This window comes from Leucopleurus acutus (genome assembly GCF_964270905.1).
Source record: "Leucopleurus acutus genome assembly, chromosome: 5".
Lineage (NCBI taxonomy): Eukaryota > Metazoa > Chordata > Mammalia > Artiodactyla > Delphinidae > Leucopleurus > Leucopleurus acutus.
The window spans coordinates 108,738,480-108,758,336 of record NC_139147.1 but is presented as its reverse complement, the minus strand read 5'-3'; the positions used below and the strand labels follow the sequence as shown (position 1 = coordinate 108,758,336).

Here is a 19,857-nt window from a genome sequence, read left to right as displayed (position 1 = left end):
GTAAAATATTTTCCCGCATACAAGTATTTTATATCAGAATAAAATTCTAGGTGAGGGATAAACAAACCTAAGGAGAAACACGCCAAGAAACATAGTAATCAAATTGACAAAAATCAAAGACAAAGGAAAATTATTAAAAGCAACAAGGGAAAAACGACAAATAACATACAAGGGAATTCCCATAAGGTTAACAGCTGATTTCTTAGCAGAAACTCTACAAGCCAGAAGGGAGTGGCACGATATATTTGAAGTGATGAAAGGGAAGAACCTACAACCAAGATTACTCTACCTGGCAAGGATCTCATTCAGATTTGACAGAGAAATCAAAAGTTTTACAGACATGCAAAAGCTAAGAGAATTCAGCACTACCAAACCAGCTCTACAACAAATGCTAAAGGAACTTCTCTAAGTGGGAAACATAAGAGAAGAAAAGGACCTACAAAAACAAACCTAAAACAATTAAGAAAATGGTAATAGGAACATACATATTGATAATTACCTTAATTTGAATGGATTAAATGCTCCAACCAAAAGACACAGGCTTGCTGAATGGATACAAGAGCAAGACCCATATATATACTGTCTACAAGAGACTCACATCAGACCTACAGACACATACAGACTGAAAGTGAGGGGATGGAAAAAGATATTCCATGGAAATGGAAATCAAAAGAAAGCTGGAGTAGCAATACTAGTATCAGATAAAATAGACTTTAAAATAAAGAATGTTACAAGAGACAAGGAAGGTCACTACATAATGATCAAGGAATCAATCCAAGAAGAAGATATAACAATTATATATGCACCCAACATAGGAGCACCTCAATACATAAGGGAACTGCTAACAGCTATAAAAGAGGAAATCGACAGTAACAGTAATAGTGGGGGACTTTAACACCTTACTTACACTAATGGACAGATAATCCAGACAGAAAATTAATAAGGAAACAGAAGCTTTAAATGACACAATAGACCAGATAGATTTAATTGATATTTATAGGACATTCCATCCGAAAACAGCAGATTACACTTTCTTCTCAAGTGCACATGGAACATTCCCCAGGATAGATTACATCTTGGGTCACAAATCAAGTCTCAGTAAATTTAAGAAAATAGAACTCATATCAAGCATCTTTTCTGACTGCAACCCTATGAGATTAGAAATAAATTACAGGGAAAAAAACATAAAAAACACAAACACATGGAGGCTAAACAATACATTACTTAATAACCAAGAGATCACCGAAGAAATCAAAGAGGAAATCAGAAAATACCTAGAGACAAATGACAATGAAAACACGATGATCCAAAACCTATAGGATGCAGCAAAAGCAGTTCTAAGAGGGAAGTTTATAGCAATACAATCCTACCTCAAGAAATAAGAAAAATCTCAAATAGACAATCTAACCTTACACCTAAAGGAACTAGAGAAAGAAGAACAAAGAAAACCCAAGTTTAGTAGAAGGAAAGAAATAATAAAGATCAGAGCAGAAATAAATGAAATAGACACAAAGAAAACAATAGCAAAGATCAATAAAACTAAAAACTTGTTCTTTGAGAAGTAAACAAAATTGATAAACTTTTAGCCAGACTCATCAAGAAAAAGAGGGAGAGGACTCAAATCAATAAAATTAGAAATGAAAAAGGAGAAGTTACACTGGACACCACAGAAATACAAAGCATCATAAGAGACTACTACAAGCAACTTTATGCCAATAAAATGGACAACCAGGAAGAAATGGACAAATTCTTAGAAAGGTATAACCTTCCAAGACTGAAGCAGGCAGAAACAGAAAATATGAACAGACCAATGACAAGTAACAAAATTGAAACTGTGATTAAAAATCTTCCAACAAACAAAAGTCCATGTCCAGATGGCTTCACAGGTAAATTCTATCAAACATTTAGAGAAGAGGTAACATCCATCCTTCTCAAACTCTTCCAAAAAATTGCAGAGGAAGGAACACTCCCAAATTCATTCTACGAGGCCACCATCACCCTGATACCAAAACCAGACAAAGATACTACAAAAAAAGAAAATTACAGACCAATATCACTGATGAATATAAATGCAGAAACCCTCCACAAAATACTAGCAAACAGAATCCAACAACTCATTAAAAGGATCATACACCATGATCAAGTGGGATTTATCCCAGGGATGTAAGGATTCTTCAATATATACAAATCAATCAATGTGATACACCATATCAACAAATTGAAGAAGAAAAACCATATGATCATCTCAATAGATGCAGAAAAAGCTTTTGACAAAATTCAACACCCATTTATAATAAAAACTCTCCAGAAAGTTGGCATAGAGGGAACTTACCTGAACATAATAAAGGCTATATACAACAAACTCACAGCAAACATCATTCTCAATGGTGAAAAAATGAAAGCATTTCCTCTAAGATCAGGAAAAAGACAAGGATGTCCACTCTCGCCACTATTATTCAACATAATTTTGAAGTCCTAGTCATGGCGATCAGAGAAGAAAAAGAAATAAAAGGAATACAAATTGGAAAAGAAGAAGTAAAACTGTCACTTTTTGCAGATGACATGATATTTAGGATTTTCTAAATCATAAATCTTTAGGATTTTAAAAATCCTAAAGATGCCACCAGAAAACTGCTAGAGGTAATCAATGAATCTGGTAAAGTTGCAGGATACAAAATTAATGCACATAAATCTCTTGCATTCCTATACACTAACAATGAAAGATCAGAAAGAGAAATTAAGGAAACAATCCCATTATCCATTGCAACAAAAAGAATAAAATACCTAGGAATAAACTTATCTAAGGAGGTAAAAGACCTGTACTCAGAAAACTATAAGACACTGATGAAAGAAATCAAAGATGACACAAACAGATGAAGAGATATACCATGTTCTTGGATTGGAAGAATCAACATTGTGAAAATGACTCTACTACCCAAAGCAATCTACAGATTCAATGCAATCCCTATTAAATTACCAGTGGCATTTTTTATAGAACTAGAACAAAAAATCTTAAAATTTGTATGAAGACACAAAAGATCCCAAATAGTCAAAGCAATCTTGAAGGAAGAAAACGGAGCTGGAGGAATCAGACTCCCTGACTTCACACTATACTACAAAGCTACAGTAATCAAAACAATATGGTACTGGCACAAAAACAGAAATATAGATCAATGGAACAGGATAGAAAGCCCAGAGATAAACCCACACACCTATGGTCAACTAATCTATGACAAAGGAGGCAAGAATATACAATGGAGAAAAGCCAATCTCCTCAATAAGTGGTTCTAGGAAAACTGGACAGCTATATGTAAAAGAATGAAATTAGAACATGTCCTAACACCACACACAAAAATAAACTCAAAATGGATTAAAGACATAAATGTAAGACCAGACACTATACAACTCTTAGAGGAAAACACAGGAAGACACTCTTTGACATAAATCACAGCATGATCTTTTTTGACCCACCTCCTAGAGTAATGGAAATAAAAACAAAAATAAACAAATGGGACCTAATGAGACTTAAAAGCTTTTGCACAGCAAAGGAAACTATAAACAAGCCGAAAAGACAACCCTCAGAATGGGAGAAAATATTTGCAAATGAATCAATGGACAAAGGATTAATCTCCAAAATATATAAACAGCTCATGCAGCTCAATATTAAGAAAACAAACAATGCAATCCAAAAATGGGCAGAAGACCTAAATAGACATTTCTCCAAAGAAGATATACAGATTGCCAAGAAACACATGAAAGAATGCTCAACATCACTAATTACTAGAGAAATGCAAATCAAAACTACAATGAGGTATCACCTCACACTGGTTAGAATGGGCATCATCAGAAAATCTACAAACAACAAATGCTGGAGAGGGTGTGGAGAAAAGGGAACCCTCTTGCACTGTTGGTGGGAATGTAAATTGATACAGCCACTATGAAGAACAGTATGGAGGTTCCTTAAGAAACAAAATAGAGTTACCATATGACCCAGCAATCCCACTACTGAGCATATACCCAGAGAAAACCATAATTCAGAAAGACACATGCACCCCAATGTTCATTGCAGCACTCTTTACAATAGCCAGGTCATGGAAGCAACCTTAATGCCCATTGACAGACGAGTGGATAAAGATGATGTGGTACATATATACAATGGAATATTACTCAAGCATAAAAAGGAACAAAATTGAGTCATTTGTAGAGACATGGATGGACCTAGAGACTGTCATACAGAGTGAAGTAAGTCAGAAAGAGAAAAACAAATATCGTATATTAACACATATATGTGGAATATAGAAAAATGGTACAGATGAACCGGTTTGCAGGGCAGAAATTGAGACACAGATGTAGAGAACAAACGTATGGACACCAACGGGGGAAATCTGGGGGGGGTGGTGGTGGTGGGATGAATTGGGAGATTGGGATTGACATATATACACTAATGTGTATAAAATAGATAACTAATAAGAACCTGCTGTATAAAAAAATTTAAAAAAAGAGACTGAGGCAGCAAAAAAAAAAAAAATTCTGGGTGAGGAAGAGACTGGAAAAACAAGTTCAGAAAGAAAAAGGAAGAATGTAAAATTTCCAACTGCTAAAGAAGAGCATGTTCATGAATTTTTAATATGGATGACGATAGATATCAAATAGTTCTAGGATTTAAATTCCACTGGATACATTTAAGATAGTGATGTAACAATGTCATTTTTAAAATAGCAATACTTATAATATGCTGGATGTGGCATCCTTTGTGACTAAGTTTATGATGACAAATGTTGCATATTTAAAAATGTTTAAGTTGATGCTTATTTTTTCAAAAATTTAAAAGGGAAACATAAGCAGAAAGTTTGAATTCTAGGGCTGCAGTAGAATCTAACCTGGAGAATAAATATTAATACTTATTAAATGTTAATATATGCTAGACATTGTTCTAAGTATTTTATAACATTTGTTAAAGATTTATAATAAGGGTATATATAATAATGATGATCCAGACTTTATTAGCAGTAAGAAAGCAACTTTTATTTAGCTCACAGTGCTGTGGGTTAGGAACTTGGGCGGGACTTGTGCCGTTCTCACTTGGGATATCTCATACAGTTGCAATCAGATGTTGGCTGGGAGTAGTCATCTGAAGGATTGACTGAGCCCGAATACCCAAGCTGGCTTGTTCCCAGAGTTGGTGGTTGACGTTGGACATTGTCTGGCAACTTGTCTGGGGCTACTGATGAGAGCACCTACATGAGACTCTCCACCATGACGCTCTCAAGGTAGTTAGGTTCCTTAAATGGTAGCTCGCTTCCTCCAGAATGAACGTTCCAAGAGTGATGGATGAAAGCCATATGGCCTTTCCGAGGTAGCCGTGGAAGTCATATAGCGTCTCTTTTACCGTATTTTACTGATGAAAGCGTAAGAGAGTGAGGCAGGCGTGCGGCCGTTAGCGCACGACCATCATCTCGCGAGACCCTTAGTTCGGTGGTTAGAGGTTGCGCTCTGCGAATGGTCGGCGGCGGGACAGTAGTCCTCGCGGCGGGAGAGTGAGGTGAGAGGTGGATGGAACTTCTCCCCTAGGTTATCTGGCCTCGGGCTGGCCGGTGAGCGGGGTGGGGGGTGGGGGCGGCGAGGGACAGGCTGAGGGCTGTGTCCTGCAGAGCTCCAGAGCCCTCGCCAGTGCTGCCCACTGGCCGGGCCCAGGCCTGGAGGCAGCCGCTAACGTCTCCCCGATCCCTGTCTCCGCGACCTAATGGCAGTGGCTGTCACCCTGGGTTGCAGTCCACAGGACCTGGTACCCCGTCCCCTATTTGGGCGGCCTGAGGAACCTTAGGGCCGGCTGGGCCCTGGGCACCTGGCTCCCTCAGTGACGACAGCTGGGCAGGGTCTGTGGACCTGGTCCTGAGGGCGTTGCCAGCTGAGGTCTGCCTCCTCAGCTGGACCTGGGCACTGGTGGGAGGACCCAGACTGGGTGCTGGGCTCCGGGGCAGGGTAACCGGCCCCCGCAGGGACCCCCTCCTCATAGCCAGGGCCTGGACCTCAGAGGGCGAAAGTTGAGCCTTGGGGCCTTGCCCTTTCTTGTCAGAACAGAGAGTAACATTTTGGTGGAGGTTTCCGGGAACGTCGTGACCTGACCTCAAGAACAAAGTGTCTGACAGCAAGAATTTTGCAACAACTAATTGCACCCCTCCCTTGCCTTTCCTATACAAGGGCTTTGCTGAAAACTTTTGGGATTTGGGGTTTTTAAGGCATGAGCCACGCATTTCCTTGCAGGGCCCTACAATAAACCTTTCTCTGCTCCAAACTCGACCTTTTGGTATTGCTTGACCTCACTGTGCCTCGGGCACGGGGACTTGTGTTCGGTAACAAAAGCAGTCAGAAGCCCACTCAGACTCAGGGGAAGGGAAACAGACCCCACCTCTCAATGAAAGGAATGTCAAAGAATTTTGAGAGCTGTATTTAAAAAATGCCACACATGTAAAATTACCTCTGGTTTTTGTTGTTGTTTTTATTAGATGAGGAAACTAAAGCACGGTGGGGTTAAGTGATTTGCCTAAGATCACAGAGCAGGTGGGTGATGGAGTTAGGATTCAAATCCAGGTAGTCTGACTCCAGAGCAGAGCTCTTAAACAAAACAGCCCTGCCTCCTGAGAAAGGCAAGCCAAGGGCAGTGTGAAGCCCGCTCAGCTTAATGAGCATAGACTCCCCTCCCCAGTTCCACCGCAGAGCCCCCTGTTGACACGTCCCCAACAATATCAATCTGGGGAGACTGTCCCCAGAGTCTACACCTTCAGGAGTTTGTTGCTATGGATACCATGTTGCCAGAGCTCTTCAATGACTCAAGGGATGGAGGGCAGGGAGAGGAGCTGGAGAGACTGCAGCCACTGGTGTTACAGGTTCCCGAGCCCCCAGACTCAGGTGGGACAGATCTGGTGCTTGGTAGCAGCTGTCCTGTGGCCCTTTGATAGTTGTTTCAGGTGGCTCACGGCTTGGTGGTCACGGTTCTAAGACTACCCTGGATACTAATATTAAACAGCTTTTACCTAAATGTGGGAGAGTCCACGTGGTATGATTTGTTGTTCCCTCATCCTTGGCTTGGACTGGCTAACAGCCAGGATCCTCAGCTAACTCTTTAAGAAGGGCCTCTTTCCTTCTTTCTCTCCTGCCATTCTCAGAGGCTATAAGAGCTCACTATACCTCTATGATTTATAATTTATGGTCTTGCATGGACAGAGAAATTCACTAACTTTCCTGAGTTCTTTACATGTAGCCGACACTGAGGCAGTTCATACAGGAGGGACTGAGGTTGGTTAGGGAGATGCCTGGGGCTTAGGGCGTCCCCAAATAACTTTGTGGTAGACATCTAAGTGGGCACTGATATCACTGTCCTCTGAGCTAGGACAGAGGTCAGACTGGTTGGTAGGCATGTGGGTCAGTCCCATGCATCTTAACCACAAGGGTCATTAACTGAATTGTCTTTCCATCTTTCAGAGCCAGTTTTCATGTGCCCCCCCCCGCCCCCACACACGTCTGGACCCATGCACACATAGGCTCTCACCACTTCCTATCTACTATTTTTTTTCATTCCAACTTAAGCCTCAGTCTCCTCGATTGTAAGGTGATTCTTATGCTTCCACCCATCATAAGTATTGAGAGGGTCAGTTACTGAATCAGTTATGGTAGGCTGCAGAAATGAAAGCATGTTTAACATATGTGGTTCACTGACATTCGAAAAACCTCCTTCTCCCAAAGGATTATAAAATAGATTGAAAATATTATTTTAAGGTTTACACAAAAGGAATAATCCTGCCCGTGCTTTGGTATTGTTAAACTTATTTGAGGAAATTCACATTAAAACTTTAAAAACTCAAAAAAAAAAAACTTTAAAAACTCTAAAGGGACTCTAATTAAGAATGCCTAATGAGCCTCCAGTTGTTTTTTTATAACTCTGAAATGATGATCAAATATAATTTACCGAACTCTGCGGTTCAGAGTTACCATTGTTAAATGAAGCAGAAGTCCAGACTTTGCAGAAGGAATAGCACCATAAAACTTCAGTGTTACAGAGTCGTTGGGGGTTGTTTTTAAAATTTCCGTGTTCCAGGATATCACAAATAGTGGCCGCCTTAGCTCTTCCTTAGGAAACTTAGAGATACCCTTTCATCCCCAGCCGGCTCAATTACAGCTTTGTGGCAGGATAAGGTTAAGGGGATGGGGAAGGACAGGAAAGAGGAGGGAGGCAGAAACAGAAAAATCAATTCAAATTACTTTGATGACAGCGACTTCGAGTCTTCTCTGAAAGACAGACACGAACCTCCAGGATGCTGGCAGCCCGGACCCGGACGGCAGGGAGTCAGATCTTGGAAGAGGACCCCAAGTTAAGGAAACTATCTGGGCTTCCCATAGAGAGCAAAGACAAATCTCCCAAGAAAGCTTCAGAAAGTGGGAAAGACAGCAGCCTCAGCCCCTCGGGGCAAACCCAACTCAGGGCTCGGCAACTGGCTCTGGTGCGGGAAGTGGAGGTGAACTGGTACCTAAAACTCTGGGAGCTGTCCAGTGAGCACACCACTGCCTACACCACCGGCATGCCTCACAGGTAAGCCTTGCCCCTCCCCGCACTGGCTTTATGAGACCCTGTTTGAAAGTGCTCTCCAGAGTGGATGCTTAGATTTCTTTTCCCGTGCTGCTGGAGATTTAACAACTCTAACTGCCTTACAGATGATTGACATTTCAGAATGTGTAACTACAAAGAGCAGGAACTTGGTGAAAATGGCAAATAATACTCCCTGTATTGTTATTCAGAAAACACCCTTGTAAGGGGGCAGTAGACACTCAAGAGCTGAGAGGAAGAAGGAGTATGGCATTAAGATTTGTCTTAAGTAACAATCAGAGGAGTTCAAAGATTGTGTGAAAATGCCCCCTTCCAAAGCAACAACAAATTCTTTGCAATCTTTCTCTACTTCCTTTACCTTAAGACCTTGGCGATGAGGAAGGGAAATGTGTTTTGCCTCTTTGAAAAGTGTACAGTTGAATAGTGTGAACTTGTTGAATGAGAGCTCAGCGTGCAATGGGGGTACGGAGGAGAACACATTGAACACCAACCTGGGGATCTGGGCCCCCTGTCTAAAACAGAGAGCATCAGGAGAAAAAGGTACTTTTTTTAAAAAAGAGGTCAACGTAAGACAAATCCCTGTAGATTTTCTCTCTGTCCTTTTCTCAGCCTCAGCTTCAAATAATGCAGAGGAGGAATAATTTCACAAATCCCAATCTTATAAGGCAAAATGTATGGAGTAAAAGTGTCTGGAGTCCTGAAATTTAAGAATACTTATTCGCTGTAACTGTTACTTTCAATGAAATGGTCAAAGAGTGGAAAACTTCTTTTGTAGAGACTGGTAGCATAGAAATTCTGGAATGTATTCTGTTTATCAAAGCATCCCAGTTTGCTCTGAGCTGCCCCATTTTTATATTTCTAATTCTAAAAAGATATTATAGGAAAACATTTAGCAATTGAATTAACTGATGCATATAAATTAAAAATTTGTTGGACCACAAACTTCAAAACGCCTGAACTTTCATTTTTCAAACCTTTCCAACACAGGAATAAAATAGATATTTCCAAATCTAAGCCACTATTTAAAAATCAGCATTTAAAAAGTAGAAGAGGATAAAGCGTCTGGAAGTGTTTGGTGAAACACATTTAGTATTTATGGCTGAAGTGATTTGTCTGAAGCTCCTGTAAGCTGCTGTGCCTACATTTGGGATATAATAGAGGAAGGAGCAAGAACGTTCTCAGTCAAAGAAAGCATGAATGAGTTTGTCAGTGTTGGGAATGTACCTCATATCTATAAATCTTAAACCTTAAAGCCATTATTAAAGAACTTCTGGAAAAAGAGTTGGATGGCAAAGGAAAGTCTCGATAATGTTTTCCTTCCTTAACATAGTCTTTTACTTATTCCAGACCAGAAACTTTCCTTAAAGGAGTCTAACACAGAACTATAAAATTCCTACACTATTACATTGGAATAACATTTATCAGGTCAGAGGTGAATATAAATTAAGGTAATCAGTTTGAGCCAGCAACTTTTGGGAAAAGAAAAACAAACTCCCTTCTTTTCTGCTTTACTCAGACAATAACAATTTGTCATTCAGGAGAGATGATCCGGAAGTGATTGTTTCCATGGTAACAATGGACATATTATTAATTATTGATTCACAATAGCCTTGTGAGTCCCTTGTCTAGTGACTGTGTTAAAGAACAGTGAAACTCATGTCTATCTTACATCATCAAACATGAAAAATGTCTCCTCCCCCTTTATTTTTACAGCATGACATTTCCAGGAGGAAACTAGTGTGTGCAGATGGCACTAAGCCCATTTATAAATTATATTTATTGCAGAGCTCAATGTGTGTATAATTCAGAAAAAGGCAGTTTTACTTACCGCCAGCTCCTTTCCATTTTACACCCCAATGTTAGAACTACTGCCTCAGCTGAGTTCTTGAGATTAGTGGGGCAATGACAATGAGCCATGGTGCAATCCCTTCAAATTGTAATGTAAGCATTAGAACGTGCAGTTCCCCAGGCCACCTGTTTTTCTTTCATTTATAGATGTTGCCTGTGAAGAAGTTACAGAAAGTTTTTCTGGACTTCCAATTGTCCTTTCTTCCAACAGCACAGCCCAAGAGTGATATCTCCATTAGAGACCTGTAGGTAGAAGATAAATATGATTAATATAAAATATAAACAAATGTATCCATCCGTGAAATTTTACTTACAGGACAGAATATGAAATGCTTTGAAAAGTCCTTGAAGACATTACACATTTGCTATGGGCAATAATTCTTTGGGTCTTTGGTTAATGGCCATCAGTAGGGAATTGCTAGAGGGCTGTCACTCCAATTTCTTTTCTGAGAAGATGGAATGAAAATATTTTACAGCAGGTTAATTCTAGTTCATGAGGGATTTGAGGACTGTCTTATGCCCAGATTCAATGGTAACTTATATTTGAAACAAAAGGTATTATTAAATGATTGGAAGGAATTGTTAGAGAAGGGTCCAGTAGTTTTGGTATATTTAAGAAATAAAATTACAGGAATCAGGGCAGACAATGCACATTAGTCTGGTGGTAAGTGGTTCTGACTCCCTTTCTGGGACTGTGTTTGCATATAGGACTATGTATGAAACAATCTAATATAATTTGCTTCATATTGACTGGCCATTTTGCATAGTTGTCTGATGACCCAGTGATGCTGATGTATTTATATGATAGCTCATTCCTCTGCATAGTGAGGGAGGGTAGTGCAGGGGCCAGAGTCCTGGAGTTGGAGGCAAAGGGCTAGCATTTACTTCCTGTGTAACTGTGGATGTGATTTTTTAAAAATTTATTTGTTGTTTTTATTTTTTATTTATTTTTTATAAATTTATGTATTTATTATTTTTGGCTGCATTGGGTCTTCATTGCTGCACATGGGCTTTCTCTAGTTGCAGCGAGTGGGGGCTACTCTTCGTTGCAGTGCGCAGTCTTCTTATTGCGGTGGCTTCTCTTGTTGCTGAGCCTGGGCTCTAGGCGCGTGGGCTCAGTAGTTGTGGCGCGTGGGCTCTAGAGCACAGGCTCAGTAGTTGTGGCGCACGGGCTTAGTTACTCCGCAGCATGTGGGATCTTCCCAGACCAGGGCTCGAACCCGTGTCCCCTGCATTGGCAGGCGGATTCTTAACCACTGCACTACCAGGGAAGCCTTGTTGTTCTTATATAACTTTTTTTTTTTTTTCATTTTACAAAAGTAACATCTGAACTTGGTAGGAAGTTTTAAAAACAGAAACATAAAAAGAAAGGGTAACCACTGGTAACATTTTGGTGTGCTTTCACCTAGCCTTTTGAATTGGAATCATACTATATTTTTTCACTTAATAGTATGACAGCCTATTTTGTTATCTTAAAAACCATTTAAAATTTTCTAAGGACTATATATTATGGCTATATTATTGCTTAGCCATTCTTATTTTACTATTTATCATTATCATAAATAATATTATAATAAACATCTTTATATCAGACTTTAAAAAATCATATCTCTGATTATTTTCTTAGGCTCTATTTCTAGAATTGGAATTAATGGGAAATATTACATATATAATATTACCTGTACATATATAAACTTGTATATATTTATTCTTAATGCAATTGCTTTCTGAAAATATTTTTGCAGTGTACATTCCCTCTGGTAATATTCTAGAGTGCTTATCTCATTGTTTTTTCTATACTAGATAGTGTTTATTTGGAATCTATAGGTTGAGTTTTATAGTTTAACAAATTGTTAGGTAGGTTAATTAACTTTCCTGAGTTTCAGTTTCTTCGACTGCAAAAGAGGACTAATAGCATTATAAAGGACTGTTGTAAAAATTAAATGAGATAATGTAGAAATGATTTGAAAAGTAATGTATTTTGCTTTCAAGCTCTTTGAAGTAAGGGTCAAGATGAGTCCCCATGTTGTGTATGGTGTATTTAAGGCTTATGAAGATAATTAAGGGTGACTCAACATATCTAGCAAAAATGTGCACTTCACCTAGCACCTGACTGCCGAGGATCCTATTGTGCTCAATTAAAATTTATGAGAGACCACTGTGTGTTCTTACAGAGGCTTTTTAGGAATTCATACGATCACCACCCTCCTGGAGAAAAGTTACTTACAGATAGAATAGAAAGAGCTTTTAAATACTATCAGAATTAACATTCCAAACCAGAACTGACTGAACCTATTTATTTGACAAACAAATTTATTTATTTGTCCTAGTAGGACAAGGCAACATATGAATGAATGTTGAGCTATAGCATTTCAATAGTGATTTCTACCATCTTAATAAATGTTTATTAGCTGGAGAGTAGTTACACTGAGTAGTTATATTTCTAATATTTCCTCTCTGCTGTCAAAGCTCCCTGACTTCTTAGAAGTTATTAGCTTCTGTGTGCTTCCAGAGGATCAGACGTGGTCCTACGGAAACACAGGCAGTTCTCCCAGGTGAGTTTTGGTGGACTCAGTTCCTGCCAGCAGGGCAGCAGGTGATCCATGAGCATAGCAACCTCTGGCTTGGGTTTATGCAGGAAGATCTGGCTGTTGAGAATCAAGCCTGCGGTCAGGGAATGAACACTGAAGAGCTGTTGAGTGAACATCCTCTCTGTAGAAAGACCTGTAGGTGACACAAAGGTGAATTAATTAAGAATTCTGCCCTCAAGTTAGGTGCAGCTTAGGGGAGATGAGACATGTATGTAAATAAGAAGTGCTACATAAAAGAATCATAACAGAGCTCGGAGGAAGGAGTGAGTGCTCCCAGCTGCAATGATTAGATCTGGAACCGCAAGATGCGCAGGACTTGAGCAAGAGGAGATGGGGGCCGGGGAAGGCAACCCATGTGGGGAAGAGCGTGAGCAAAGGCACAGACGTTTGAAAGTATGGAATGGGAATGGAGAGCTGCTTCTATTCACGAGGCTCCTGCAAGCATCCTGGAAGGGTTCTTAGAGGCTGGAGCTGGGAGCGTGGCCAGGAGAATGAGAAGAGAGGAGACCATTTCAGAGCCTTGGGAGTTGGGCAGAGACCAGGTGTAAAGGAGAGGTGGAGCATGGAGGCTACTCTAAAGAAGATACAGTGGAGGTGGGGAGAGAGGATGATAGTTGAAGTCTGAAGCAGGGTCGGGGAGAAGTATGCAGGAGAAAGCAGATGTGTAGAAGTTTGTGAGCAGATTGGAGGAATCCAGGGGATAGAGAAAGTATGTAATGCAAGTAGTGAAGCAAAGTCCCTAAAGAGGAAGAAAATGGATTTAAGGGCACCAAATGCAGGTGCTGGCTTTGGCAAAGGGAAGTGTCAGTGGAATACGGTGATGAAGAACACACTTCTGTAGTCCTGTAGTCTGCAGGCTGCACCCCAGTGGCACCACCTGCCAGATGGAGGCTCTGGGCCTGACAGAGGCAGCTAACTTGGGGATTAAGGTCATAGATCCTGGAGCCAGGTTGTTGGGTTCAAGCCCTGCCTCTGGCACATAGTAAGTGTATTATTATACAAAGGTTCTAAGCATAATCCCTGCCCTTGATATTATCATAAAACTATTATTGGATCTATCAAAATTAGGGATGCCTCCACTTTCTGCAGTCTACTGACTCTACTCTGGTTCTGTAAATGGGTATAAGAATACCTAGCTCAGAAGACTAGTTTTAAATGATGTTTAAAACCAGACATGTTTTAAATGATGTAAAACATATGCTGTAGATTGGACACGTGATCAATTTGGGTCCCCTTGTCACTTCCTCTTCCCCCTCCTCTATCGACCTAGAACATGGTGAACAGCACCAGTAAAATGATGTCAGGAACCAGACAAAGATGTCACAAAGAAAGAAAACTACAGGCCAATATCACTGATGAACATAGATGCAAAAATCCTCAACAAAGTACTAGCAAACAGAATACAACAGCACATTAAAAGGATCATACACTATGATCAAGTGGCGTTTATCCCAGGAATGCAAGGATTCTTCAATATATGCAAATCAATCAACATGATACACCATATTAACAAATTGAAGGAGAAAAACCATATGATCATCTCAATAGATGCAGAGAAAGCTTTTGACAAAATTCAACACCGATTTATGATAAAAACCCTGCAGAAAGTAGGCATAGAGGGAACTTTCCTCAACACAATAAAGGCCATATATGACAAACCCACAGCCAACATCGTCCTCAATGGTGAAAAACTGAAACCATTTCCACTAAGATCAGGAACAAGACAAGGTTTCCCACTCTCACCATTATTATTCAACATAGTTTTGGAAGTTTTAGCCACAGCAATTAGAGAAGAAAAAGAAATAAAAGGAATCCAAATTGGAAAAGAAGAAGTAAAGCTGTCACTGTTTGCAGATGACATGATACTATATATGGAGAATCCTAAAGATGCTACCAGAAAACTACTAGAGCTAATCAATGAATTTGGTAAAGTAGCAGGATACAAAATTAATGCACAGAAATCTCTTGCATTCCTATACACTAATGATGAAAAATCTGAAAGTGAAATTAAGAAAACACTGCCATTACCATTGCAACAAAAAGAATAAAATAGGAATAAACCTACCTAAGGAGACAAAAGACCTGTATGCAGAAAATTATAAGACACTGATGAAAGAAATTAAAGATGATACAAATAGATGGAGAGACATACCATGTTCTTGGATTGGAAGTATCAACATTGTGAAAATGACTCTACGAGCCAAAGCAATCTACAGATTCAATGCAATCCCTATCAAACTACCAATGGCATTTTTCACAGAACTAGAACAAAAAATTTCACAATTTGTATGGAAACACAAAAGACCCCGAGTAGCCAAAGTAATCTTGAGAAAGAAAAACGGAGCTGGAGGAATCAGGCTCCCTGACTTCAGACTCTACTACAAAGCTACAGTAATCCATACAGTATGGTACTGGCACAAAAACAGAAATATAGATCAATGTAACAGGATAGAAGGCCCAGAGATAAACCCACACACGTATGGTCACCTTATCTTTGATAAAGGAGGCAAGTATATACAGTGGAGAAAAGACAGCCTATTCAATAAGTGGTGCTGGGAAAACTGGACAGCTACATGTAAAAGAATGAAATTAGAACACTTCCTAACACCATACACAAAAATAAACTCAAAATGGATTAAAGACCTAACTGTAAGGCCAGACACCATCAAACTCTTAGAGGAAAACATAGGCAGAACACTCTTTGACATAAATCACAGCAAGATCCATTTTGACCCACCTCCTAGAGAAATGGAAATAAAAACAAAAATAAACAAATGGGACCTAATGAAACGTCAAAGCTTTTGCACAGCAAAGGAAACCATAAACAAGATGAAAAGACAATCCTCAGAATGGGAGAAAATATTTGCAAATGAAGCAACTGACAAAGGATTAATCTCCAAAATATACAAGCCGCTCAATATCAAAAAAAAACCCAACCCTATCCAAAAATAGGCAGAAGACCTAAATAGACATTTCTCCAAAGAAGATATACAGATTGCCAACAAACACATGAAAGAATGCTCAACATCATTAATCATTAGACAAATGCAAATCAAAACTACAAGAGATATCATCTCACACTGGTCAGAATGGCCATCAGCAAAAAATCTAGAAACAATAAATGCTGGTGAGGGTGTGGAGAAAAGGGAACCCTCTTGCACTGTTGGTGGGAATGTAAATTGATACAGCTACTATGGAGAACAGTATGGAGGTTCCTTAAAAAACTAAAAATAGAACTACCATAGGACCCAGCAATCCCACTACTGGGCATATACCCTGAGGAAACCATAATTCAAAAAGAGTCATGTACCAAAATGTTCATTGCAGCTCTATTTACAATAGCCAGGACATGGAAGCAACCTAAGTGTCCACTGACAGATGAATGGATAAAGAAGATGTGGCACATATATACAATGGAATATTACTTAGCCATAAAAAGGAACAAAACTGAGTTATTTGTAGTGAGGCGGATGAACCTAGAGACTGTCATACAGAGTGAAGTAAGTCAGAAAGGGAAAAACAAATGCCGTATGCTAACACATATATATGGAATCTACAAAAAAAAAGAAAATGGTCAGAAGAACCTAGGGGCAAGATGAGAATAAAGATACAGACCTACTAGAGAATGGACTTGAGGATACGGGATGGGGGCAAAGGTAAGCTGGGACAAAGTGAGAGAGTGGCATGGACATATATACACTACCAAACGTAAAATAGATAGCTAGTGGGAAGCAGCCGCATAGCACTGGGAGATCAGCTCGGTGCTTTGTGACCACCTAGAAGGGTAGGATAGGGAGTATGGGAGAGAGGGAGATGCAAGAGGGAAGAGATATGGGGACATATGTATATGTATAATTGATTCACTTTGTTATAAAGCAGAAACTGATACACCATTATAAAGCAATTATCCTCTAATAAAGATGTTAAAAAATTGATATCAGGGATGACAGAGTGATGGAAATAGGCTACAGTGGAATAACTCTAAATTTTTAAACCAATATTTTTTTCTTAGAAAACACTCTTGATTAGATTTTTTTCTTATTAAAGAGAAAGCTCTTCTTTTTTTAAAAAGATGATATATATTTCTTAGAGCAGGCACACTTTCTTTAAGTCTCTAACTCTTGGAATAGCTATATGAGAAATTACATAGAAGTATCTTTCCAGAGATATTAGAATATGGGGACATTGTTGGGTAGTTTACTGTGATTTTAGACATATGCTAGAAAGATTGCTTCCTAGCTCGTTGTCCTGTTGTTTTGAATATTAGCGTAAATCAGTGTGCTGAACGATTGGATGAGGAATGAGAGGGTGAACCTGAATAGGCCAGGGATTAGGTAGCCAGAGCAAGTTCCTAGCATCCCAGCAGCAGCCTCTGGGGAGACGTGGGTCCTTAATGGTGACGATGATGTCCTGTGACTTAAGGACCATAAGGCTGTACTTGCCGTGTGCAGCTGTACCCCCAGGGTGGTGAGTCAGAAGCAGACATACCTGGGCAGGTACACCCACCCTCACCGTAGGGACTTGCTTCAGTCTGCATCTCACTGGAGAAAATTGACCCAGTTTCTCACTGTTACATTCCTATGTTGGGCCATGTTTCTGTGTGTCCGTTTCCTTCAGAAGAATTGCAGACACGTTGAAGGCACTGTCTATGTCTTGGTCCTCTGACTTGCTGTCAGGGTTCTCTCCTAACTGGATGTTAGTGGATTATATAGAGCACAGCAGCTGCAGTTCCTCTTCCCCTGGTATCCTCTGCCTTTCCAGAGGACAGGCTCGTGCAATGGCAGTAGCATTGGTTGAGGGGTTTGGAGACATGATTTGAATCCCATTTTGCTCCGTGACCATAGTTAGGTTTTAAAAGTTCTCTAGAACCACTGCCCCCTCTGTAAAATAGAAGACTAGGCAAGATGATCTCTTTGGGCTCTTTCCAGCTCTGAGAATACATGGTATAATGATATCATAATCCAGAGCGAAGGAGCAGAGTTTGATTTTCTGCTCACTGACCTTTATAGGGACTGTGCAGTTGTGTTAACTCTGAAAGCAAAAGGAAATGAGCTGATGCTTCGTCCTGAAGTTCTAAGAGCAGTAGAAAATTCTCTTTGATATTTAGAGTATATCATTTTAGTAATTGGTTGACCACTGCCAGATATGTTTGATTTTTTAGAAAATAAATTATTTAATAAATTCTTTAATAGAAGGAGAGTCACACAAACACCTTCAATTTGTAATGTCCCTGCTTATGAAATGTTTTCACCTTCATTATCTCGTGTGCCTTCTTGCAACATAAATCACATGTTCTTATCTCCTACTTTCTGATGGAGAACGTGCCTCATGAAGGTGGCCTGTCTGATCGTCCAGGCCTACACCTTGGGTCTCCTGGTACTTCAGCCAGGGCTCTTTACTTGCTTTCAGTGTTTCCAAAACTATGGTACACTAGTTGTACCTGAGATGATATTGGGGGACATGTGGACATTAAATCTCTCAGTGGTTTTATATTTGTTTTCATGAGCATTAGGAAAAAATGTATAACTTACACCTTAAACTTATGAATTCATGGTTATTGTGGCAGGGGACGAAGCTAAGATTTAAAGTAAGTGAGTCAGTTTAAAGGAAAATATTCAGTAAATATGAGTAGAGGTGGAACTCAGATCTGACAAAATCCTGAAGATGGTTCACAGAAGACTATTTAGTTCATCTCCTTCACATTTATCAAGCACCTATAGAGCATCATGCCATCTGCCCAGGGCTTCTTATATTCATTCTATTTAATCCATACAACAGCCCCATGGACTTGTTACAACCCACATCCTCTCTGATGAAGAACATGGCTCTGCTTATTCACTTTCTGTCTATTGCTGCTTAATTTTTTTCTTCTTTTCCCATCAAGAGACTAAAAGATTCCGTGGGTTGCTTCTCTGTGAATAGGCTCAAGTATATTCCAGGTTACCTCTTTGAGCCATTGCTATTTTACTCCATGTCCAAGGTCAGCCTTTCTAGTTCTGTCTCTGTATATTGAATATTCTTCTCCTGGGGTGGGGTAACATCATGCTGTGATTTTAAAATTTACCTTTAATTATTTAGCTTTATTTTATACAGCTTAGGTATATTTTATATAGCTTGGTTTATTAATTTTTTACATTCACCCTTCAGCTTGTTGTGTACTTCTGGTGTTAGTCAACGAGAGACGTTGTACATCTTGCTTTCTATATAAGCCTCCGGGGCTATATAACCTGGGGGCAGATCAGCATGAGCTCTGATGTCAGGCCAGCCCAGTTCTGAACTCTGACTCCACTGTGCACTACCCACCACTATCTATATGACTTTGGACCTCAGTCTCCTTACCTGTAAAATGGGAATAACAATATTAGACATTCATAGAGTTGGGAGGATTAAATGAGATATCTATCAAAGGTTTAGCACGGTGCTGAGTGCATAGAAAGGACCCTTCAGCAAATGCTATTATCACTGTTCCCCTTTGGAGTGCCATAAGCCTTCATCTGTTACTTTACTTCCACAGTCTTTCTTTCTCTGGATTCCTTCCGTGTGCTTCCTAAGCCTGGGAAAATTCCTGGACTCTAAGAGAAGGGTCTTGACATGCTGCTTCCCTCCTTGCTTAACTTAGAACCCTGTTCTTCTAAGATTTACATTTATGCCCTCATTTAAAATCCTTTCTGATTAGCAAGGACCAAATGTCTGTCTGACCTGTCCTCTCTCCATGTGGAGAGGATCAGTCCATTGTCTTTGGAATAGAGAAGCCTGGGTTTAAAGTATGGCTCTGTTCCTGGTTAGCTGTGTGGATTTCAGCAAATCGTGTAGCAT

The 19,857-nt window shown here is 39.8% G+C and overlaps 1 protein-coding gene across 1 annotated transcript in view; it reads left to right on the top strand.

Annotated features, from left to right (window-relative positions):
* Positions 1–8,237: 8,237 nt before the first annotated feature.
* The window catches only part of KCNAB1 (potassium voltage-gated channel subfamily A regulatory beta subunit 1), a gene marked incomplete at its 5' end in the record, with an annotated part of 439,860 nt that continues 428,240 nt past the window's right edge, over positions 8,238–19,857 (top strand). The window contains one exon of the mRNA XM_082840354.1: positions 8,238–8,587. Coding sequence (XP_082696480.1) covers positions 8,313–8,587 — 275 coding nt within the window. The remainder of the gene's footprint in view (positions 8,588–19,857) is intronic.